We start from the raw sequence: 19,714 nt of genomic DNA, 5'->3' as shown, positions 1-19,714 counted from the left end.
CTGAGGAGGAATGTAAGGCCCACAGAAGTTTGAGAGCCATGTTTAAGATTATTAAATGACCTCCCAGTTCACACCTTATCCTTATGAAACTGATCTTATTTGCATCTCTTTACTGTATTAGTTTTTTATTGCTGTGCAACAAATTACCATAAAGTTAACAGCTTGAAACACCACCAGTTATTACATCACAGTTCTGCAGGCCAGAGTCTAACATGGCTTGGCTGGACTCTCTGCTCAGGCTGAGATCAAGGTGTCTCTGGAGCTCTCCTCTGGAGCTCATCGGCCTCTGCTGGGTTCATTCCTATTGTTAGCTGAATTCGCCCCCTTGCAATTGTAAGATTAAAATATCTGTTTTCTGTCTAGCTCTCAGCTAGGGACTGCATATAGATGCCACTCTCAGGTCCCTGTCTGTGACCTGCCCTCACTGTCTATCTGACCTGGGCCCCGCCAATGACCTCCACTTCCCCTCTAGCTCACTTGGTCCCTGCCCAGGACCCCACTGTGATACCTCCATCTCATCAACAGAGACCCTTCCTTTAGCTGAGCCTTCCTCACACTTTGACTCTGTCTGACTTCCACTTCTGCAACCAGCCAGCGAAAATTGCTTTTCAAAGGCTCATGTCCTAGGTCAGGAGTCAAGGCCATATAGCATGATGTAACCTAATCACAAAAGTAAGACTCACCATGGTCACAGTCCTGGAGATTATGTAGGCTGGTGGGAGGGAAGGGGCCTTGGGGATCATCTTAGAATTCTGCCTACCATGTGGGTGTGCCAACCATGTACATTAGTTTGTTTCTTTTACTCCTCTACCCCCATTTCCTGGTGAAGGGATAGACAAAAAGAGACCTACCCAGAGAACCAGGAAAAAGATACTGGAGACCCCAAGGGCAGGCAGTTGTCCGTGCCCTAACAAGGTAGATTTCAGCCCCAGCTCTTCTCTCTGTTGACCCTCCGGAGGCTCTGGGCCGGGCGTACCCCTCAGCCCCTGGTGGTGGTGCATAAATAAGCCCCTGAGAGAAGACTGAGAGCCAGAGCGAAGGGGGAAACTGAGGCTACTTGAGACTACTAAAGCCACTACAGAGGCCCCTGGCCTGAAGAATTTGGAACATGCTGGCAAGAATGTTTGGTATTGGATATTTTAAAAGAACAGAGAAATAGAATCAAAGATATTATGGCAAATCATATTTTTTTTATTATGCTGTAAATGCTATTTTATTACAAGCGCCATCAGGAGTAGCAAGTGCTGTTATTATTAAACAATCCAGAATCTCTGTCCCCAGCATCAGGCTCCATTCAGTGTCAAAGGCATTACTAGCTCAATTCATCACCATATGAGGTGCCCCCAGCCCATCTCTGTGGTGCTGATAGCTCACATTCACAGCCCAGTGGTCAGCATGCCACCTGCCCATCCACTGAAGCCGCTAGCCGTAACCCACACTCTGGATGCCTCTCCTGTGAGTTTCAAAGCTGTATTTTAATCTTGGCCAGGAGTGAAGATCTTTGTAACACATTCCTAATTGTATCTCTCTCTCTTGGTTCCCATTATGCTCAGGATAAAGTCCTAAGCAGTCTCTTATGAACTTATCTCTGGGCTTTACCCTGCACTGTTCACACCACTCCAGACTGACTGAGTGACTTACAAGTCTCTGAATTTGTTCCATGCCCTTGCTCCTCTGGCGCTCTGCACTTTTTATTATTTTGTTGTCTGAGAGTCTTCTCTTCTCCACCTCTTCCTCTGGCTGAGTCCTTCTCATCTTTTAGACCTTAGCTTGCAGTCAGCTGTCAGCTTAGGAAAATCAGCAGAAATTCTGGTGGCAAGGACCATCTTTGTCTGTCTCCCTAGCCATTGTTCTTACCACTGTTTGCAACTTGCCTCCTGCTTGCCTCCAAGAATAAGCACCTTGTGAGCAGGGGCAGGGCTTCGCTCGTAATGTTTTTGAGGCCAAATACAATGTGTGTCCCAGAGGAAATGCTTGTGGTTTTTGTGGGACAAATGAGGCAAACTGGTCAAGATCTGAAAAATCTCTCTTGTGTGCATTTCCCTCCTGCTGTGGGAAGCATCTGTGAGCCCGGTGTCCTGGATCCTGGTCCTGCCCTAGTCAGGTACCTCCTGAGTGACCCTGAGCATGTTGTGGGAGCCCACCCTGTGGTCCTGATGCAGAGATGGGGGCAGGACAAGGGCGCAAGTGCTGACAGACAGCATCACTCATCGTGCCCAGAAGCCCAGTGCTCCCCTGGTGAGAAGCTAATGCATTGGGACCTGATGGGTAGAAAGGAGGCCTGATCAGTGGATGCTGAGTGCAGGGAAACACAGACATAAGGACTTGCAGATAAAGGAAGAGGCTTGTGGAGAAGCAGTCATGCTTTCCAGCCTAAGAGAGAGCACAAAGCATCCACCATTTCTCATGTCAGTTTGACCCAGAGATTTCAGTCTCACAGTTAATAACTACCTAGTCAGTCCCAGAAGCACAGAATGGTCTTCTAAGTGCAAGATGAAGATCATCACAGCTGCTGGGGTGGAGGTGGGAGGATTCTGCCTTCCTCTCCCTGGAAGCAAATGACTGAAGTCATTGTAAGGTGGTCCCACCCTAGTGGGCATTAGCAGGTGAACATTGATTTATTTAATGAATGCACATAGAGCACCGGCTGAGCACAGGTGTGGGATAAGGTGCAGGGGGCAGAGCAACGAACAAGATAGAACATGGTCTCCTTTTAGAGTCCTGTTTGTGGATTCACATTGGGATAGAAAAACACAGAAGGACAGAGCTCCTGTGAGGAATGGATATGAATGTTTGTTCATGGTTATTCCCCATGTAGGAGACAAGTAGGAGACAAGTAGGAAGAAGATCTGGGGGAGCTTGGGGCCAGGAGGTTTAAGATCAAATCTTCCATGAAATGGAATTCACCAATTGGAATAAATTAGCTTCCCAGCTGCCACTTCTTTCAAAGACCTATTACACAAAAAGCAGTCACCTAGTCTGAAGGGAGCACAGCTCTAATACAAATAAATAGGCAGATAGGCACCTGGAGGGAGGGAGAGGATGTAAGTGTCCCCAAGAGATGCTAGATGTCTGGTATCTCCAACACTTTCATGAGAAAGGCTAAGAGGATACTTGTGAGACAAGGGTCTGGGCCCTGGCCTCCACCATGCCATTGGTCCCAAGGAAAAGTGAGTGGGTATACCCATGAAGAAGAGCCTTGGAAAGTTGAGAGGATCAGGATGTCCATGTGGTAAGATGAAGGACAGCCTGACAGGTGCCATCTTCCTAAATGTATTCTGTCAATACTGTTCGTTGGCGTTTTCCTATATGCTGCGCTCCAGGGTAGATGCTGGTAACATAAGTGCATTTGCCTTCAGTTGCACCCAGTCTTTGGGAGACAAACTCAAATGATGAAAAGCTTTAAGTGCTGATAGGTATTCCTGTGAAGCACAGCAGCAGCCCAGTTGAGACAGCAGTCAGTTCTGCCTGGCTTGGGTGATGGAAGAGGTCAAGGTAAAGAATGAGCAAAGGGGTAGACAAGAATAATAGGATGGAAAGGCATGTCTGGTTTTAACTAAGGAGTTTGCTTTTGTCCTGTGTGTAGTAAGGAGCACTGGGAGGTGGAGAGGGATTCATAGTCGTATGTATAGTTCAGAAAAAATCCTTCCAGCAACAGCATGGAATAGGGACCTGGAGATATGCCAGGCTGGAGGATGGAAACAAATTAGTTCATAGTCCAGCAACAAATGGGTGAAGAGCTGAATCGAGGTAGAGGCTATAGGGATGGAAAGTAGGGAACAGACTCAAGAGATGTTAAGGAAGTAAAATGTTCTCCAGCAACAGTGAATGAGTGCATGCATGCATGAGTGAGATGGTGGGGTATGAGAAGGGACGAAGTGAAGGGTGAGTTCCAAATTCTATCTTGATTGACAGGTGGATAATGGTCACCACCTGTGGTCACCACATTCACAGATAGGTGACCAAGGGAGGGGATCAGATTGGAGTGGAAAAATTAGGAGTTCTAGTTTAGGAGTGATATGGTCTAAAGGATATCTTCCATAATTCTAGCTTCGTAGTGGCTTGAGACATTGGAATCTTTTGGTGTTCTCAGTATTCCTGGGGTGAGAACATTAAGAGTATTTAGCCATTAATAAGCTCAGGGAAGGGTGCATGCATTTGGTTTATACTGTGTCTCCTGGTGACCTCGCCCAATGCTGAGCACACAGTAGGAAGAAATGCAATAATAAGCAGTGATCTTATATATCAGGTACCCAGATCTTAATCCAATGTCTATCTTTTGGGAAAGACACTTAACTCCAAATGGGAATGTGAGTAACACCTGTCTTGTGTACTCGTGCTTGTGAGGACCAAAAGCGCTACATGACTGTGCCTTGTAAGTAGTTAGTGTTATTTTTTAAAAGATTTTATTTTTTTATTTTTAGAGAGAGGGGAATGGAGGGAAAAAGAGAGGGAGAGAAACATCAATGTATGGTTGTCTCTTGTGCACCCACTACTGGGGACCTGGCCACAACCCAGGCATGTGCCCTGACTGGGGATCAAACCAGCAACCCTTTGGTTCACAGGCCAGCACTCAATCTACCGAGCCACACCAGCCAGGGCAGTGGTTAATGTTATACTCAATAATGAATTGAAGTTCAATGAATGACTTGTGGTTGCAGTGATAAAAGGCTCCTGGTCCTAATCCTAGGAAGTGAGGGGCTGGGGCTAAGAATAGAGCAAAGGGAACCAAAGGCTGAGCCTTAGGTAAAAGTAGCAGAAAAGCAAGAGGCTGTTTGAAACACCGCTGCTGAGAGTAAGACCCAGTCTGCACTGAAGGGTCTGCAAGGAAAGACAGACAGAGTGGTCCAGGTGGCAGAATCCGGAAAGATTCCAGAGACCACAGAGGCATTGGAATGACACACTTTACAAGTGCCTGGGCCCGTAGCAGGAAAGGAGTGGTTAAGATTTTGGGGCCAGTTAGGGCTGAGGGCTTTCTTTACATAGGAGTGGAGAGGCCCCTTTTGTGGCAAAATGTGGTAAGCTTCAGGAAGGGTCCCAACCCCACACTCTCTGCACTGCCTGTCAGCGATGACCAGAAGTGCATGCAAAGTGAATACCTGAGCTATTTTATTGTTATTACTAATGATACTGATAACTCAAGAAGTTTATATTATTCTTCCAGTTTTCATAGCTCTTTTAAGTCTCACAGCAACATGTAAAGTCTTATTTCCCCTATTTTGTAATAAGAAAATTTGTCTAATTAAAAGAGAGAGAAATAAAAAGATTTAAAAAAAATTTTTAAACAAAGATGGGTTTTGGGGAATATGGGATTTCAGTGAGGAAAATTTTAAAGTGTTATAAATCCATACCCACTTTCTCCAGCAGAATTATTATCCTCATTATTTAATTAAAACCAAAGAACCAACCTTTTGTTTCATTTATTTTCTCTGGGCACTGGGGATACAGCAATGAGCGAGATAGTCCACAGGACAGGCCAGCAGGGAAGCATTTGTGGCTCAAATGATGGAAAAGGTAGAGAGATTTTACTAGGGATGGCTAAGGCTCCTGAGCAGCAGAAGTTGGCCAAATTCATGAAGCTGCATTTGACTGCATACTTCTCCATGCATGTTAACAGCACTTCAATTGCGCTGCATTTATTTCTAATTCTTCCCCACCTGCTGCACTCTGGTGTTTCTCAGATTCCTTCTCTGGGCTTATGCTGAACAGACGTGGTGTGGGGCAAACCTCAGCACTCCCATGTTCTCAAGATCATTGTTTAGTTGCTCAGTCTACCCCCACACCAAGCCCAGCCCCTTTGTAATTAAAATCCTTCTGATGCAGAGCCTCAGTTGATGTTTGGTAATCCCTTTACTCACTGAGACCACCAGTGTTCATTTTGTAGCTGCAAATCTTCACACCAGTCTTAAAGTCGAGTTGTGCATTCTGAATTCAACCTTAAGTCAATTCTGCCAGTCACTCTACACCACAGGCACAATTAGCTGGTGCTCAGGGTGCTGAGCACTGGGGCTACAGAGTGTGGAGTCAGTGCACGAACGCAAAGCACTGGTTGTGACGCACCTGGGACTGGGGTGGAAATTGGACCCCTTTGTCTGTTGTGTGTGGCCTTGGGAAGCCCTTTCACACCTGGGTCTTGGTTCCTTCAGCTGTGAATTGGCCACAGACTCCCATGCCACAGGGCGGCTGCAGGATGTTTGGAATCGTGCATGTGAAGTATTTAGTTCTGCCAGGCACATAGAGGGTTGTCAATCCATTATAGCACTTGTTATTATTATGATTATTAGCACTTATTATTATTATAATTTTTGCTTTGTTGTAATTACTTATGGTTGGAAGATCTGGAACTTCAACTCAAGCCTTCTGTCAAGGCACACCTAGGAATTAACATTGGACAATGACTTATTTAGGAAAACTTTTCTCACATGACAAGTAGCTGAGAACCCAGTGATAAGAAAACAGGCTGTCAGGAATTTTTTTTTCCAAATACAATAATGCAGCTTCCAAAGGGCACTCCAGGGGTTGGTACAAATTCTACTCATGTCCCTACATCTTCTGTAGGAGCGAGACTGTGTGATTAGTGATCAGAGTTGGGCATAGAGAGGACTCCTGGGCCTGGAAACATCTTCAATCAGCAGTCCTCAACAAACATTTACCAAACAGCTTCCAGGTATTAGGCACTGCGCCAGGTGCAGTGTGGGGTTCCAGTACAAGGCAGAAGTATTTCTGCTTTCCAGGAACATACAGGCCTTTGGAGAAAGACCACATGCATGAACATGTAGTGAGCACACAGGGCTGTCACAAACCCACATGTGCTTGGAATGACTTGGCCTTGGTCTCTGCTCCACCACTCAGCCTCTCAGAGGCCATCTGCTCTGTTCTTCACCCTCTCTTCTCTGGTGTTGCCACAATGGAAGCCACTTCCATTGGGAGTGGGGACAATCAGGATTTCCCTTCCAGCATTTTCATAGCAAGAGAGTCAAGGTTGCCAAGGGAACATGCTTTGCCCCAGAGCTGCCAGCTCCTTCTGTCATTTCGGGTGAGGTCAAATCATCCAGACAGCATGGTGGAGACTCACGGGAGACCTAAGCGAGCCAGGAGTGAGTGCTGAGGTAGAGCTTGCACTAGGCAGTGATCCCCTCCAGTCCTAAAATTTGTTAATTTTATGAAAAATCTCTCAGCAAAATGTCTCCATCATTTGAATTTGTATTTGTAATGCATGCCTCACTATGTTCAGAGTAGCAGTTCCCAAAGCATGTTCAACAGAGCACTATGACGAGACAGTCATGTGTCTGGGGGGAGAGTGTTCCACCGTCGATGTGTTTGGAAAGTTCTGTGCCAGACAGAGTTAGACAGGCTGCCCCACCTCAGCACCCCCGTGAAGCTTTCCTACGCAGGTGTATGTTATGCATCTTAAAAAGGCAGATGTCACGTGCAATATTTTCTAACTTTATTTGAACATGAAAATTTATTATTATGAAATTTCTGTTAACATCTGGAAAAGCCACTGTCCTGAGGAACACTCTTTGGGAAATACTGGCTTAGAAGACCCTTATTGTTCAGAAACTGGCTGTGCTCAGCGGTTTCCCATGTTTGTTTAGAAACCAGTCTTCAGCTTCCCCTGGAGAGTCTAAGTTTGGACGTCAAGAAGCATTTCCGAACGGTGAGGATGCTTAGGGAAGTTATGATAACAAAACACACCACCCCTTTATTGTTCTTTTACAATCTCAGGAGTTATTACAGATACAGGACCCAGCAGATGTAAGGCTTGCTTGAGTGTGGTTAGTAGGGTACATGAGTGTCTCGCACGAGATGTGTCTAATATGAACATTTCACCTAAAATATCACATGGTGTACTTGAGTGTGATATTGTTGTTATAAAATTACATGGTTATGATTTTGTAATAAAAGATTTTGTAATAAAGCGGGGGGTGTTATTTGTGCCGGACCCTATAGAATCATCAATGAAGATTTTGGATCTTTTAATTTTAAGCGGGGGCTTTGAAAATAGAATATAATTCATGGATAATAAGGTAGGAATTAAAAGGCAAGAAGACAGACTGGCTGACCTCTGGAAGGGCTGTTTCTAAATGTCTGCAATTAACATCCATTCTTACTGTGCCTGGGACACACATTTAAAGGAAACACCTTCCTCAGATTTCCAAGACAAGTGGAACTAATGACAGAGGGTGGAAGCTACCCAAGCTCTCCCGGTCATATTTCAGTAACTGTCACGTGCTGAGCACTTCCCATAGGCCAGATATGATGCTAAGCCTTGTGCGTACATCCTACACATTCCTTAAAACTGCCTCTGAGGTTGCTGTCATCACTGTTCTCACTGAAGCCTAGAGAGGTTAAAGACCTTCATCAAGGTCATACACTCAGTATGGTGTGCAACCTGCATTTGAACACCGAAACCCTTACCCACTCCGTGCCCCCAGCTGCTGCTGTGAGTCTGCAGACATCCAAGACAGAGCATAATTGAAAGACCACCTTTTACCAGGCTGTGCATGGAGGGGAAAGGACAGAAGAAGGTGGTGGGCTGCCCACAGTGACAGGAAGGCAAGGGAGAGGAGACATCCTCCAGCTCCCCCCATACCAGCTAAAGCCAATGAGGCTCCTTGGTTGCCAGACAGCAGCCTAGCTTGTGCATCCCTTCTTGTTAGCCATCTGCCTCCTCGTGCCTATTGATAACACACAGCATGTGGGCAGCTGCCCTGTGAGAGAGACAGGACAGGTATCAGCTTATGAATCAGATGTTCTCTGGTACGTTCTTGTTCTAATAGGAATGTGGCAGGATCCAAAATAGAATTAATCATCATCCGACTTCACAGTGTCAGGGGTGGGTGTCTTCAAAGGAAAATTCATAACTTCAGTCTGCAAGCTGTAGCTAGTGAGGCTGGACTCTGAACAGGAGGCCCTGGGCCTTGGGCCTGCGGCCTCGGCAGTGGCTGGCTGCAGATAGGAGTGAGGGTGAAGAGGATGTGCCAGAGGCCTGCAGGAGCTACATCTTCCGAAAGGAGACCACCTGAAGGAAAGCAATGTTTCTGGCCAGCCAGGAAGTAAGCCCAAGGCACCTGCCATCTGTTGTGTCAGCTGAGTGGTGGGTGCGTTGGTTCCGGAGTTTGTAACTTCCATGCGCCCACTGGTTCCAGAGCTGTGTGTGAGGCACTCAAAGCAAATGTGTGAGGAATGTGATTTCAGTGCACGGAGATGACCTGACCTACATTTTTAAAATTTTACTTGACTTTATTGGGGTGACATTGGCTCACAAAAGCATAGAGATTTCAAATGCACAACTCAATAAAACATCTGCACACTGCATCGTGTGTTCATCGCCCCAAGCCAAGTTCTTTCTGTCCCCATCCCCCACCTTTGCAACCTCCACCTATCCCCACCCCCTTTCCCTCTGGCTGTCTGTCACCACACTGGTCTGACCTACTTTTGAAGGCATTATTCTAGGAGTGGGGATTGATGAGCTGAATAATCCACACCTCCTTGCCTGGTTTCCCTGTAGGGGGCAAAGAAGGACCTTGGGGGTCCAGGGCTCCAAGCTCAGGCCCATCTGAACATGGCTAGTTATCTCCCTATGATACTGACTGGCTTCAGTGGGACTTGTACCTGCAGGATTTAGCTTGCGAAGGTAAGACGTGGCTGGGGCCAGGTGATTGGATGAGGACCCTGGGTTCTGGGAGAATTCTCCTGAGCTTCTAACTGTCACTGTCCCAGGTGGGATTTCTCCAACTGCCTCGTCAAAGTCAGCAGTCCCCACTCTTACCCACCATAGATATCTGAAATTATGTGGATTTGTTTCTTTACAATGTGTGTCCTTAGTTCCCTGCAAACTCCTCAGGAGCAGGAATTGTGCTTCTTGTTCATATCCTTTGTGCCTGCGTCTGGTACACAATAAGCACTTAAGTATTTGTTACATGAGTGAAAAAATAATACTAAATGAACCCTACCTTCAGAGCTTCAGATTGAGAGTCTTCTCTGCTTAGAGTCCCCTCAAGTCCCATCACACACAGGACCAAGTGCCAGCTGCCTAGCCCAGTGCTCTGGCCCTGCCAACTTGTCCAGTTTCATTTCTTACCATGCCCACCCCTATGCCTCCTATGTGCTAACCCAGTCAATCCCAAACTTTGGTATGTGTACATAAGGCCTTGGGATCTGCTGGAAATGCAGATTCCTGATTTCAGCCTCAGAGCCTCAGATTCAGCTGGTGTTAGGCAGGGTACAGCAATCATCACTGTTTTGAAAGGTCCCCAGGAGGGTCCGATGGCAGGTGTCCTGTGGCCACACTTTGAGAAGTGATGCTTCTATCAAAGTACACTGTGGGCAATTAGCTGGAAAAGCCACACAGTTTCTTCCCTCTGCGCCTTTATACCCATGGTGACTTCTGTCTGGAATAGCCTTTGCCCAGTCACGGGTTTTGCCCAGAAAATGCCTATGCATCCTTTAAGACAGCTTGATGTTCACACCTCAGTCAGGTACATTACAGTTTTCTTTCTCTCTTCGTCTTATACATACCTTTTTGTGAATCTTACACATACCTTTTTTGGAGATCATTCTGCTTATTTCTCTTACTCTCCCTCTCTTCTCCCAACACCGTGTGCTCTCAGAAGAACAACTTGTAGTTATTTTGGGACCCTCCATGCCTAGCAGAGCACCTGACAATAAGTGTTGATTTGACTAGAATGGGACCCCAAGGCATGTGCCACCAAAGCCCAGGCCCCGTCTTCCCCTCCTAACTCTGTTCTGTTTCTGACTGCCCGGCCTTTCCAGGAGTTCTCGCTCCAGAGGATGGACAGCCTCGTGGATGATCGTGTCAATATCCTGGGATTTTCCATTTTCAATCAATCACATGCCTTCTTCCAAGAGTTTGCCCAGAGCCTCAACCAGTCCTGGCAGGAGAACTGTGACCACGTGCCCTTCCCTGGGCCTGCGGTGAGTACTGCCAGAGCCCTCCCCCATGTCCCCTCACCTCCACACGCCTTCTCTGCGGGCCAGCCTCCAGCACACACAGCCTCCTGGAGCCCCGCGTCCTCAGGCCCAGCTCAGAAAGAGGTGTGTTAAAGTGCAAATGCTGGGAAGTAGTTACAAGGGAAAAGCATCTCCACTCCTGTGAGCTGCAAACAGCCCAATTGCTGGAGGGGACAGCAGGGTGGGTGGCTGTGTGGAGGCACTGAGCCGCTGGTCAGTAATGTCTGTGGCTTTCTGTGGCTGGACTCCTGATGATTCTGCTGCTGAGAACTGCCCAAGTGTAGAATCCAAGACTGTTACTGTTGGAAAGGCCATAAGCTGATCTGCTGCCTTATTTTTCAGGTAGGGAAACTGAAACCCAGGCTGGGGAGGAGAGGTGTGGGCATCTTGCCCCAGGGCAAGCACAAAGCCTTTTGCAGGGTAGAACTAGGCTCTGAGACGCCTGGCCCCCGGTCCATGGCTCTCCCTGTCACTCTGGATCACTGCCCTAAGGAGCAGCTCAGCCAGACACGCCTCTTTGTGACCTCACCCATATTCTTCTTCCTTGTGCTTCCTTTCCCCAGGGGGTGTGTGACAGAAGCAAAGGTTTCCCTCCCATTCTCCTCAGGTTTGATGTCCTTACTTTGTGGGGCAGGTCTAATGCATTTGTTGCATCCGTTTGTTAAAAGATAGGTTCTCTGAGATAGGAATCTCATGGCTTTCTGGGTCCTGCCCTAGCCTAAGACAGCTTTTGTGATGCTCATAACAACTTTGTGAGGTAGCATTTCCGCTTACAGATGATGGAACTGAGGTCAGAAAGGTTAAGTAAGCAGCTCAGGGTCACACAGCTAATGAGCAGAGGAAGTAGGATCAGAACCTAAGCCCTGTGGGTTTACGGTTCATAGTTTTAATGCTATTTTGTCATTCTCTAGGACCATTATTCCTTTGCCACACTGTACTGTAAACTGGCCTGGCAAAATGAAAGCAGTTAGTAAGTATTTGTTCAAGGAATGAATGAATGAGTGAGGCAGGTGGAATAATGAGTTAAAGTTATAAAGAAATGGAAAAGAATTAGGGTTAGGGGATGGCAGTGGAATTGGGTACCTACCTGGAGTGGGACATTCTCTGGTGGACTTTTAAAATAGAAGTGAGCCCTGGACAGTATGGCTCAGTTGGTTGGAGCACCGTCCCATTACTGAAAGGTTGTGGGTTTGATTCTCCATCAGGGTACATATGTAAGTTGTGGGTTTGATCCTCGATCCTCAATTCCTGGTCCAGGAGCATATGATTCTCAGTCCAGGCATGTACAGGAGGCAACCAATGGATGTTTCTCTCTCTCCCTTCCTCTCTCTCTAAAAGCAATGAAAAAAAAATGTCCTTAGGTAAGGATAAAAAAATAGAAGGGATATCTGTCTTTGGTAAGACAGGCTCAGAAGTGAGGACAGTTCTGGACATTGGTACACATGGGTACCTGATTAGTCATCGGCCAAAGTGGTGACCTAGTAGCAGGCCTACTGAAGGACAGAATGACCTCCCACCAAAATCTTTGCCTTTTTGATTGTGTAGCCAGGGGAAAATCTTAGGAAGGGAGAAGTAGCTCATGTAAAGCTCAGGGATCTTTGATCAGAACCAGAAAGAAGACAGGGGCTTGAGAACTGAGGTCATGGAGTTTACAGAGTGCATCCTAACAAGATATTTTTGGCCAGAAAGAGGTAAGATTCCATAGAAAGGATTTGGAAGGGGATCCTCACCCCATTAGGGTTTGAGGGACAGGAACAGATGTCCTAGGGCACAGTGTCATGGATAGAACCAGGCTCATCTCTCCTGGCAGGAATATAAACCCTGTATACCCTGGCCTTGTCTGCCATTCTTATAGTCATCACTCCAGATTCTAATGAAGTGCTGATGGACAGCACAATATTAGGAAAGGAAACAAAACATTCTACTTCCTCTCCAACTCAAACCACTCCACGTTTCTGTTCTCAGTTCTACCAGTAGAGACTGGGGACGGTTTTCCAGAGGAGGGGAAGTTGAATCCTCGAGGATGCTTACTTACGGTGCAGGGTGTCCAGGCAGCAGATGCTAACTTGCTCCTGGGTAGGGGACCTGTCCTGTGAACTCAGCCCCAGGCAATTTAAAAGAGAAAACTGACTTCCTTCTTCTCCTTCCCAACACATCCTCAGGCCTCCTAAGACCTTAGCATCTTATGCTCCCCAAGAATGTTTGGGGGGCATGTGGGAAGTGGCTGGGTCCTCTGGAATCTCCCTCTGTGCTGGGGGTAGAGAACAAGAGTACAAGCAGGCTGTGTCCTACCCACTCTGCTGCTTCAGTGGACGGTGGGAGGAGAGCAAGTGCCAGCCTTAGGCTGGGGGAAGCAGCTAGTCCTGGTCACAGCCTGTGGTCCCACGTCCATTGACATTCTCTTGGCCAAGCTCCTGTGGTGTTCTAGCCAATAAAATGGGCCCTGTGTTCTTTCTGGCTGAGGAGATAAGGGCATTCATCCATTTGCTTTCACCTCAACACAGAACTAAAGAATACTGTAGTACTTCCCATGAGATCATACCACCCTGACCTCAGTTACCTTCTCACGACCTCCTAATAACAGATACAAGTGCCCATGCACTCCTTTTTCACAGGTGAGGAACACGAGGCACAGAGGCACTGGCTGGCACAGGGGCTGAGGTTCTGAGGCTGCCTCTCAGTGACAGAAGGGCATTCAGCCCTGGTCTCTGTGGCCTCGCAGAGGGAGGGAAGGGTTGTAGGAACTCTTCCCATCAAAGAATGTGGAGAGGAAGTTCAGATCTTCAGACAGCAGCAAATCTTTCTCAAATCTGTCCCCACCAGGCTGAAACTCCCAGCACCAGCAGCCCTGCTTTTCTGTTGGCTGAGGAGCCAGGCGGCCACAAACAGTCAGTGCAGAGAGCACAGCCTGATTTTGGCTCCACATCCAGTCTGTAAACAGGCTGCCGCCAGCTCCCACGTCTGTCAGTCAGACCACAGGGGCTGGTTTCCCTTCCCTCTCCTCGCCTTCCTTGCTCTCATCTGTCTCCTTTTCTCCTCTCCCTTTCTCTCACCCTCTCAGTTCCAACCTCTCTCTTTTTCTCCTCTCACCTTTCCTCATGCTCTCCTGCCCATCTTCCTCTGTCCCATAACCTCCTTTCTTTCTCTTTCTGTTCCTTTTTCTCTTACACATTTTAGGGTCCCTCTTCACTGCTGGCATTTTCTTCTCTTCTGGTTCCTTTTCTCCCGACTTATGTGCCCCTTCACAGTTGGGCTGACAGAGTTCTAGGTGGAGCTTGCTGGGGGCAGGTGGGGGAGTGTCTGAACTGAGGAGTAGCAGGGAAGGAAGCTGAGTGCTGTCCACCAGCCTGAACCCTGGGTGGTGGAGAGCAAGCTGTAAGTGTGCTTCCCACCTAAGATGTCCCAAGGAAGGAGTGTCCTGCTGGAGACACACACTTACCTGTCTCCCCTGCCATTCCTGTTCCTCACACTGTGAAAATGAAAATCATTGAAATTACAGATGATTAGATTAAGTAATTAGAGTTTATGCTAAAACAGATGTTTGTAAGTGAATGTCTATTTCGCTGAATAAAATCCAGATTATAAGAACTATTCCATAAGATTGTGATGGTTCCTGTCCTGGTATCATATTGGCATTAGAGTTTAAACTACAAAGGCTCAGAGGCACATGGGCATCCAAGAGGACCCTAGGAATCCAGTGACATGGACTGTGTCAGGTAGAGGAGGTTGTATGTTTCAAAGATATTTTTATTTTTATTTCAGAGAAAGGGAAAGAAACTCAGCCCCAATCCCTTGAGTCAGATCAACTCATCTTAATTCATAGTCTTTCATTCCCCTAAATAATTTACAAACAGATCCAAAGAACATAGCAATGAAGAACCAAATGAAAATATAAAAACAAGAGAAATGAGGATTCCTTGCCGGGCAACATTTTTGAGCCAAGAAAGAGGAGATTACTTTAAATGAGGACTGAGACATTTGGGGGGCTCGGATGTCTAGAAGAGGTAGGGACAGGAGAAGCAGAGACAGTACTGAGAGGCAGTGTGGAAAGACAAGGGATGGCAGCCACAGCATGAAGGTGGGGCATGAAAAGGAAGGGGTTTGGGGTGGGAGACTGGCAGGAGACAGAAGGGGATAACCCAGAAATGGAGACATGGATGGGGCACTGTTTTGTTCCAGAACTGGTTTTCCCCAACTGCTTCCCAGAGCCAACTTAGTAAATAATATCAGAGGGAGGGAGCAATAGGAACTTCAAGATGGAGATCTAATGTGATGTGGGAAAGTTGACGAGACAGAGATTACAGGCTCTCCCAGCACTGGAGGTGCAACTGGGTGAGGGGAGGAGTCTGGCAACTTCAGGAGAAGCTGGAGGGGCACAAGATGGGAGCTAAGGTCTCAGGGAGTGAGTGGAGGACCAAGGTACAAGTCCTGGGCAGACTGGTGGATCCTACATGAGAGGCAGTCTGGTTGTCTGTGGAGGTCCTGAGGAGATTGGGCTGGAGGGAGGAGATGTCTGAGGCTTAGGAGTTTTCAGTTCAGATCAGCCCAGGCCAAATTGTAGAAAGGATCTGTGAGGCCTAGAGCATGCTGGGGACATGTCACTTGTGTCACCACGTCACCTCTCTGAAAGCAGTACGCAGGTGGAGAGGTGCCAGGGGTATTGAGGCTGCTCCTTCCATGTTCCTGCTCCCTATGCTCCTTGCTGCAGTTGTAATTGCTAGAAGTGCTCAAAGAATCTTGAAGGTCCTGAAGTTTGAGACACCGAAGTACACTGGAAAGACGTACATGCTGATTTCCCAGCATCAGGATTGTTTGCTAATAAGAGAGCATCAGCCAAGAAAACCTCATCCAGATGGAGTGGGGATAGCAACAACCATCCCCAGGAAGGGACTGGGGACCTGGGAGGAGGATGTGAGAGGTGGGTGGTGTGCTGTGGTTGCAAGTCTGCAGTGATGAGGGTCTCCGCACATAGCCTGTGAGAAAGGGCCTTCAGAGAGGGGATGAGGCCCAGGCCTCTTTGGGGGCCTGGGTCAACCATGCTCCCAAGAAGACAGGGATCCCTAGGGCCTCAGGATTAGTTAGGGAGCTCTTGGTTTTCAGTAACAGAATTCCTGAATTAAAATGCCTCATGCAAAAAAAAAAGGAAATGTGTTGTTTCATGTCACAGCAAGTTGAGAGGCAGGACAGAGTCCAGAGCAACATCATTGGAAACCTACATTCCTTGCATCTCTGCTGTCATCCTTGGTGTCAACGTCATGGTCAGGCTGGAACCGAAATGACTGCTGCTGGTCCAGGCACCAAGGCCAGACACAGGAATGTCCACAGGAGGAGGGAGTGCCTCCCTTAGAGACAGGAAACTCTTCTGAGGAGCCATCCCTCCCTCTAGGCCTCCATTCATGTCTCATCAGCCAGAATGGGGTCACATGCTGAGTCCTTCATCACATATTGTCATGAGGATGGGAGATTCTTGGATCACCCAGGTTCACTCAGGAGCTGGGGCTTGCTTGCTTGGGGGAAGGGGAGGACCCCTAAATGACATAGGGCTTATATTAGAAAGAAGGGAAGAATGGGTGCTAGGTATCCTTTCCCTTCCCCCTCTGTCCTGCCCTTACAAGTCCTGTTCCAGCAAAAGTTCCAAGTAGTTCTTAACTGAGGGGTTTACATAAAGACAGTCAGGTCAGGAGGTGAACTGGGTGATGACCAAACCCAGGGCAACAGAGAAGCCTCTAGCCACCAGCTTTCCCTGTGCCCAGCTCTGGCCCAACAGTCTCTTGCTCCTGTCTGCTGTTGAGAAGGTAACCACATTTGGAAAGATTGCTCATGTTGTCCTGGAGGGCTAGGCACAAGCATCAATGTGATGGAGCAATGACATACGCGGGCTTCTGAGTGGTGGGAGGTGAGGTGGAAAGACAAAGCTGCAAAGAAGGGTGGAAACCAGATTGGGGGAAGGGATGCTGGACTTCCGTCCCCATCCTGGCTATACCACTGTCTTGCTTGGTGCTGTGGGGCAAGGGCAGAACTCTTTGAACCTCAGTTTCTTCATTTGTAAAACAAGAGAGTTGCACTACTTGATTTGTAGGATCTCCTCCAGTTCTTACACTTGATGATTTTGAGGGTTTCAGAATGGAGAGGTTAACTGGGAGGTAAGGGAGAAGGTGGGATAAAGATGAGTTTAAAATAGCATTTAAGTAGCTGGACTGTAGGGGCTGAAGCCAGCATCGTTAAAGGTTATGTCCTTAGGAAGACGTTTGTCTCTGTGAGACGGAAGAATCTGTGGTGCTCATCATTTCCATACTTCCTATTGGCAAGGAAACATGAGGGGCCCTTTAATAAAGGAGCCCCTGTGCTCAGGGAAAGGACCAGCACAGTTATAAGCTGGCCATGAAGCATCAGGTACCACGCAGGTGAGCCTTGAATCAAATGAAGGAGCTAAGCTGCAAAGGGGAAGGGCCATGGGAGGGAGAAGGCAGGACCAGGATGACCAGTAGGAGGGACTGGGAGGAGCCTGGCCAGTTAGTGCAGCTCAGCAGGACTGCACAGGTCTCCACCGAGCCTGATCACACAATGCGACTGCCCTGACCAGCTTGTTCTGCAGGCCACATGCAGCTTCAGGACCAGGCTTCAGGAAAGCAGGGGTGTTGGACCTGGGAGGGCAGAAAATCTGATGTAGGCAGAGGGGATACAATGGCTCACTCATGGCAGTAAGGCCTTGGTAAAAGATGAAGGGTCTCTGCCAGATCATAGGGGCCGAATAAACATGGGGAAGAAGAAAAAAGAGCTATAGAGGAAGAGGAAAATGGGTGAGCGTGAGAAAGAAGGAACACATTGGCCAGACAGTTTTGCAATGCAGCTGAGCTTGGATTGGGGTGCAGATTTTATTTGGCTGGGCTTCCCTGTCATTGCCTTTGAGGAAGATGATCCTGTTGGCTCACCTAGTTCCTATTACAGACATCCTTACCCAGTATGTACCAAAACTGTGAATGAAATGAGTCATTCTTCCCAGCCCTGTAGCTCTGTTCTTACTACTCCCCAGCACCTGAGTTCAGCCAACACCTGCTTGCCAGACACCTGCTGACACTTGTCTGCACCTGGGGTTCACAGTCCTGTCTCTCAGGAATGGGGCCCCCGACACTCACAGTTTACAGAGCACTTTGACAGACATGTCAGGCAGGGCCTTGCTTTCACAGGAAACTGCTGCTCACTCCCAGGCTCAGCAGCTGGCCCGGCTCACTCAGTGCACAAGCAAGGGCTGGGGTTTCAAGCCCCTTCTCCTTTACCTCATTGTCCCAGATGCTGACCTTCTATCTGCAAAGCTTGAAAACATCCAAGAGGTCACAAAATGGCCTCCCTGCCTCCAACCTTGGGGGGCCCAGTCAATGTCCAAAATCACATGGGGAGTGCTCTCAACCATTTCTTACATTGAAAGAAGAGGCTTAGAAGGGATAGTCTGGCATTACCTATGATAGAATGTCACAGTTCAGTGAGGGAATCTGCTTTATAATGGGATGGAGTGTGGGTTTCCTGCATCTGACATCGCTTCTCCCAGAAGGCCTCTCCTGCCTCCCTGGGCCTCCCCTCAGGATCCCCGCACAGTGTTGACCCTACAGTTGTTCACACTCACTAGATTTCCGTTGTCAGAGACATCACCTCTTTGGATGGCACACCCCCAAGGACAAGTGTCTTCTGTTCCTCTGCTTCTACCACTTTCATCCAAACCCTCAGCCTTCCCCTCCCCAAGGGTCACTAACATCTAGGTAACTTGATAGTGTTCAGCCTAAGTCTTGTGGGCAGATTTCACCCCAAATTTAATTTGATTCCATAAATATGTCACGGAGGCCCACCCCTTGCCAGGTCCTGGTGCAGCATGCTATGCAGGATGTAGAGACTAAGGCCTTGTGTGTCCCTGCCCTAAGAGTTTGCACTGTAAAGGGAAATGAAAATGCGGACAGAAATAAACTGGCCTCTTCCTCCTGGTTGTAAGACTCCCGAAGCATGACCCCTGCATCGTTTCTGATTTCTTGTGTCTTCCTCTCCCACTCCCCCTCCAGGTGTGCTCTTTCCACCCCTTTGTCTTTGCTCATACAGTTCCATCTCTGGAATGCCTTTCTCCCTTTTTAGCCGCTCCCCACTCCCAGGTTCAATAATTTTTCTATCAAAATCCTTTAGTGCTCAGTTCAAACACTTCATCCTCGACAAAATATTTTCTTAATCACCCAACCAGATAAGCTATCTTCCTCTTTGGAACCCCCACAGACTACTGTGGGTCCATCTGAATCAGTATCATGTTACCCTTATCTGTGCCCTGTCTCCCTGTACCCCCTCCCCTATTCCACTATAATCTACCACAGGAGGAGGGTCTTACACATCTTTGGGCCTTGAACTTACTAAGTAATTTAGACATCCCATCAGGTTAATAGTACAAAGTGGACTGTAATAGTTTGTACAGTGAGGAACGGCCATGTCATGAGGACCTTCCCAGAGGAAGGAAACGTCAGCTGAGGTTCATAGAATGGGCATGTGTGGGGCAGTGCAGGGCTCCTTCCTCTTCCTCAGATTGGCAGCCCTATCCCTTCTTGAGGATTCTTGGGGAAGTTGGCACTTCCCTGGAGCAAAGAAAGAAAAGGATATCCTTGGAATCATTTTGGGCCCAAAAAGCTAGCTTATTAGTCCAATCCCAGAGAATCCTTCAACACCATTATCTGTCTAGGCCTAGCACCTGGGCTATTAGGGGAAGTGG

General features: G+C 47.8%; 1 protein-coding gene across 1 annotated transcript in view; it reads left to right on the top strand.

Annotated features, from left to right (window-relative positions):
* The window catches only part of GRIK4 (glutamate ionotropic receptor kainate type subunit 4), a 493,806-nt gene that overhangs the window by 383,303 nt on the left and 90,789 nt on the right, over positions 1 to 19,714 (top strand). The window contains exon 9 of the mRNA XM_053929106.1: positions 10,780 to 10,941. Coding sequence (XP_053785081.1) covers positions 10,780 to 10,941 — 162 coding nt within the window. The remainder of the gene's footprint in view (positions 1 to 10,779; positions 10,942 to 19,714) is intronic.

This window comes from Desmodus rotundus, chromosome 7 (assembly GCF_022682495.2).
Source record: "Desmodus rotundus isolate HL8 chromosome 7, HLdesRot8A.1, whole genome shotgun sequence".
In the NCBI taxonomy this organism is placed as follows: Eukaryota; Metazoa; Chordata; class Mammalia; order Chiroptera; family Phyllostomidae; genus Desmodus; species Desmodus rotundus.
The sequence above is the reverse complement of the archived record's forward strand: the minus strand, read 5'-3'. Positions and strand labels throughout refer to the sequence as shown.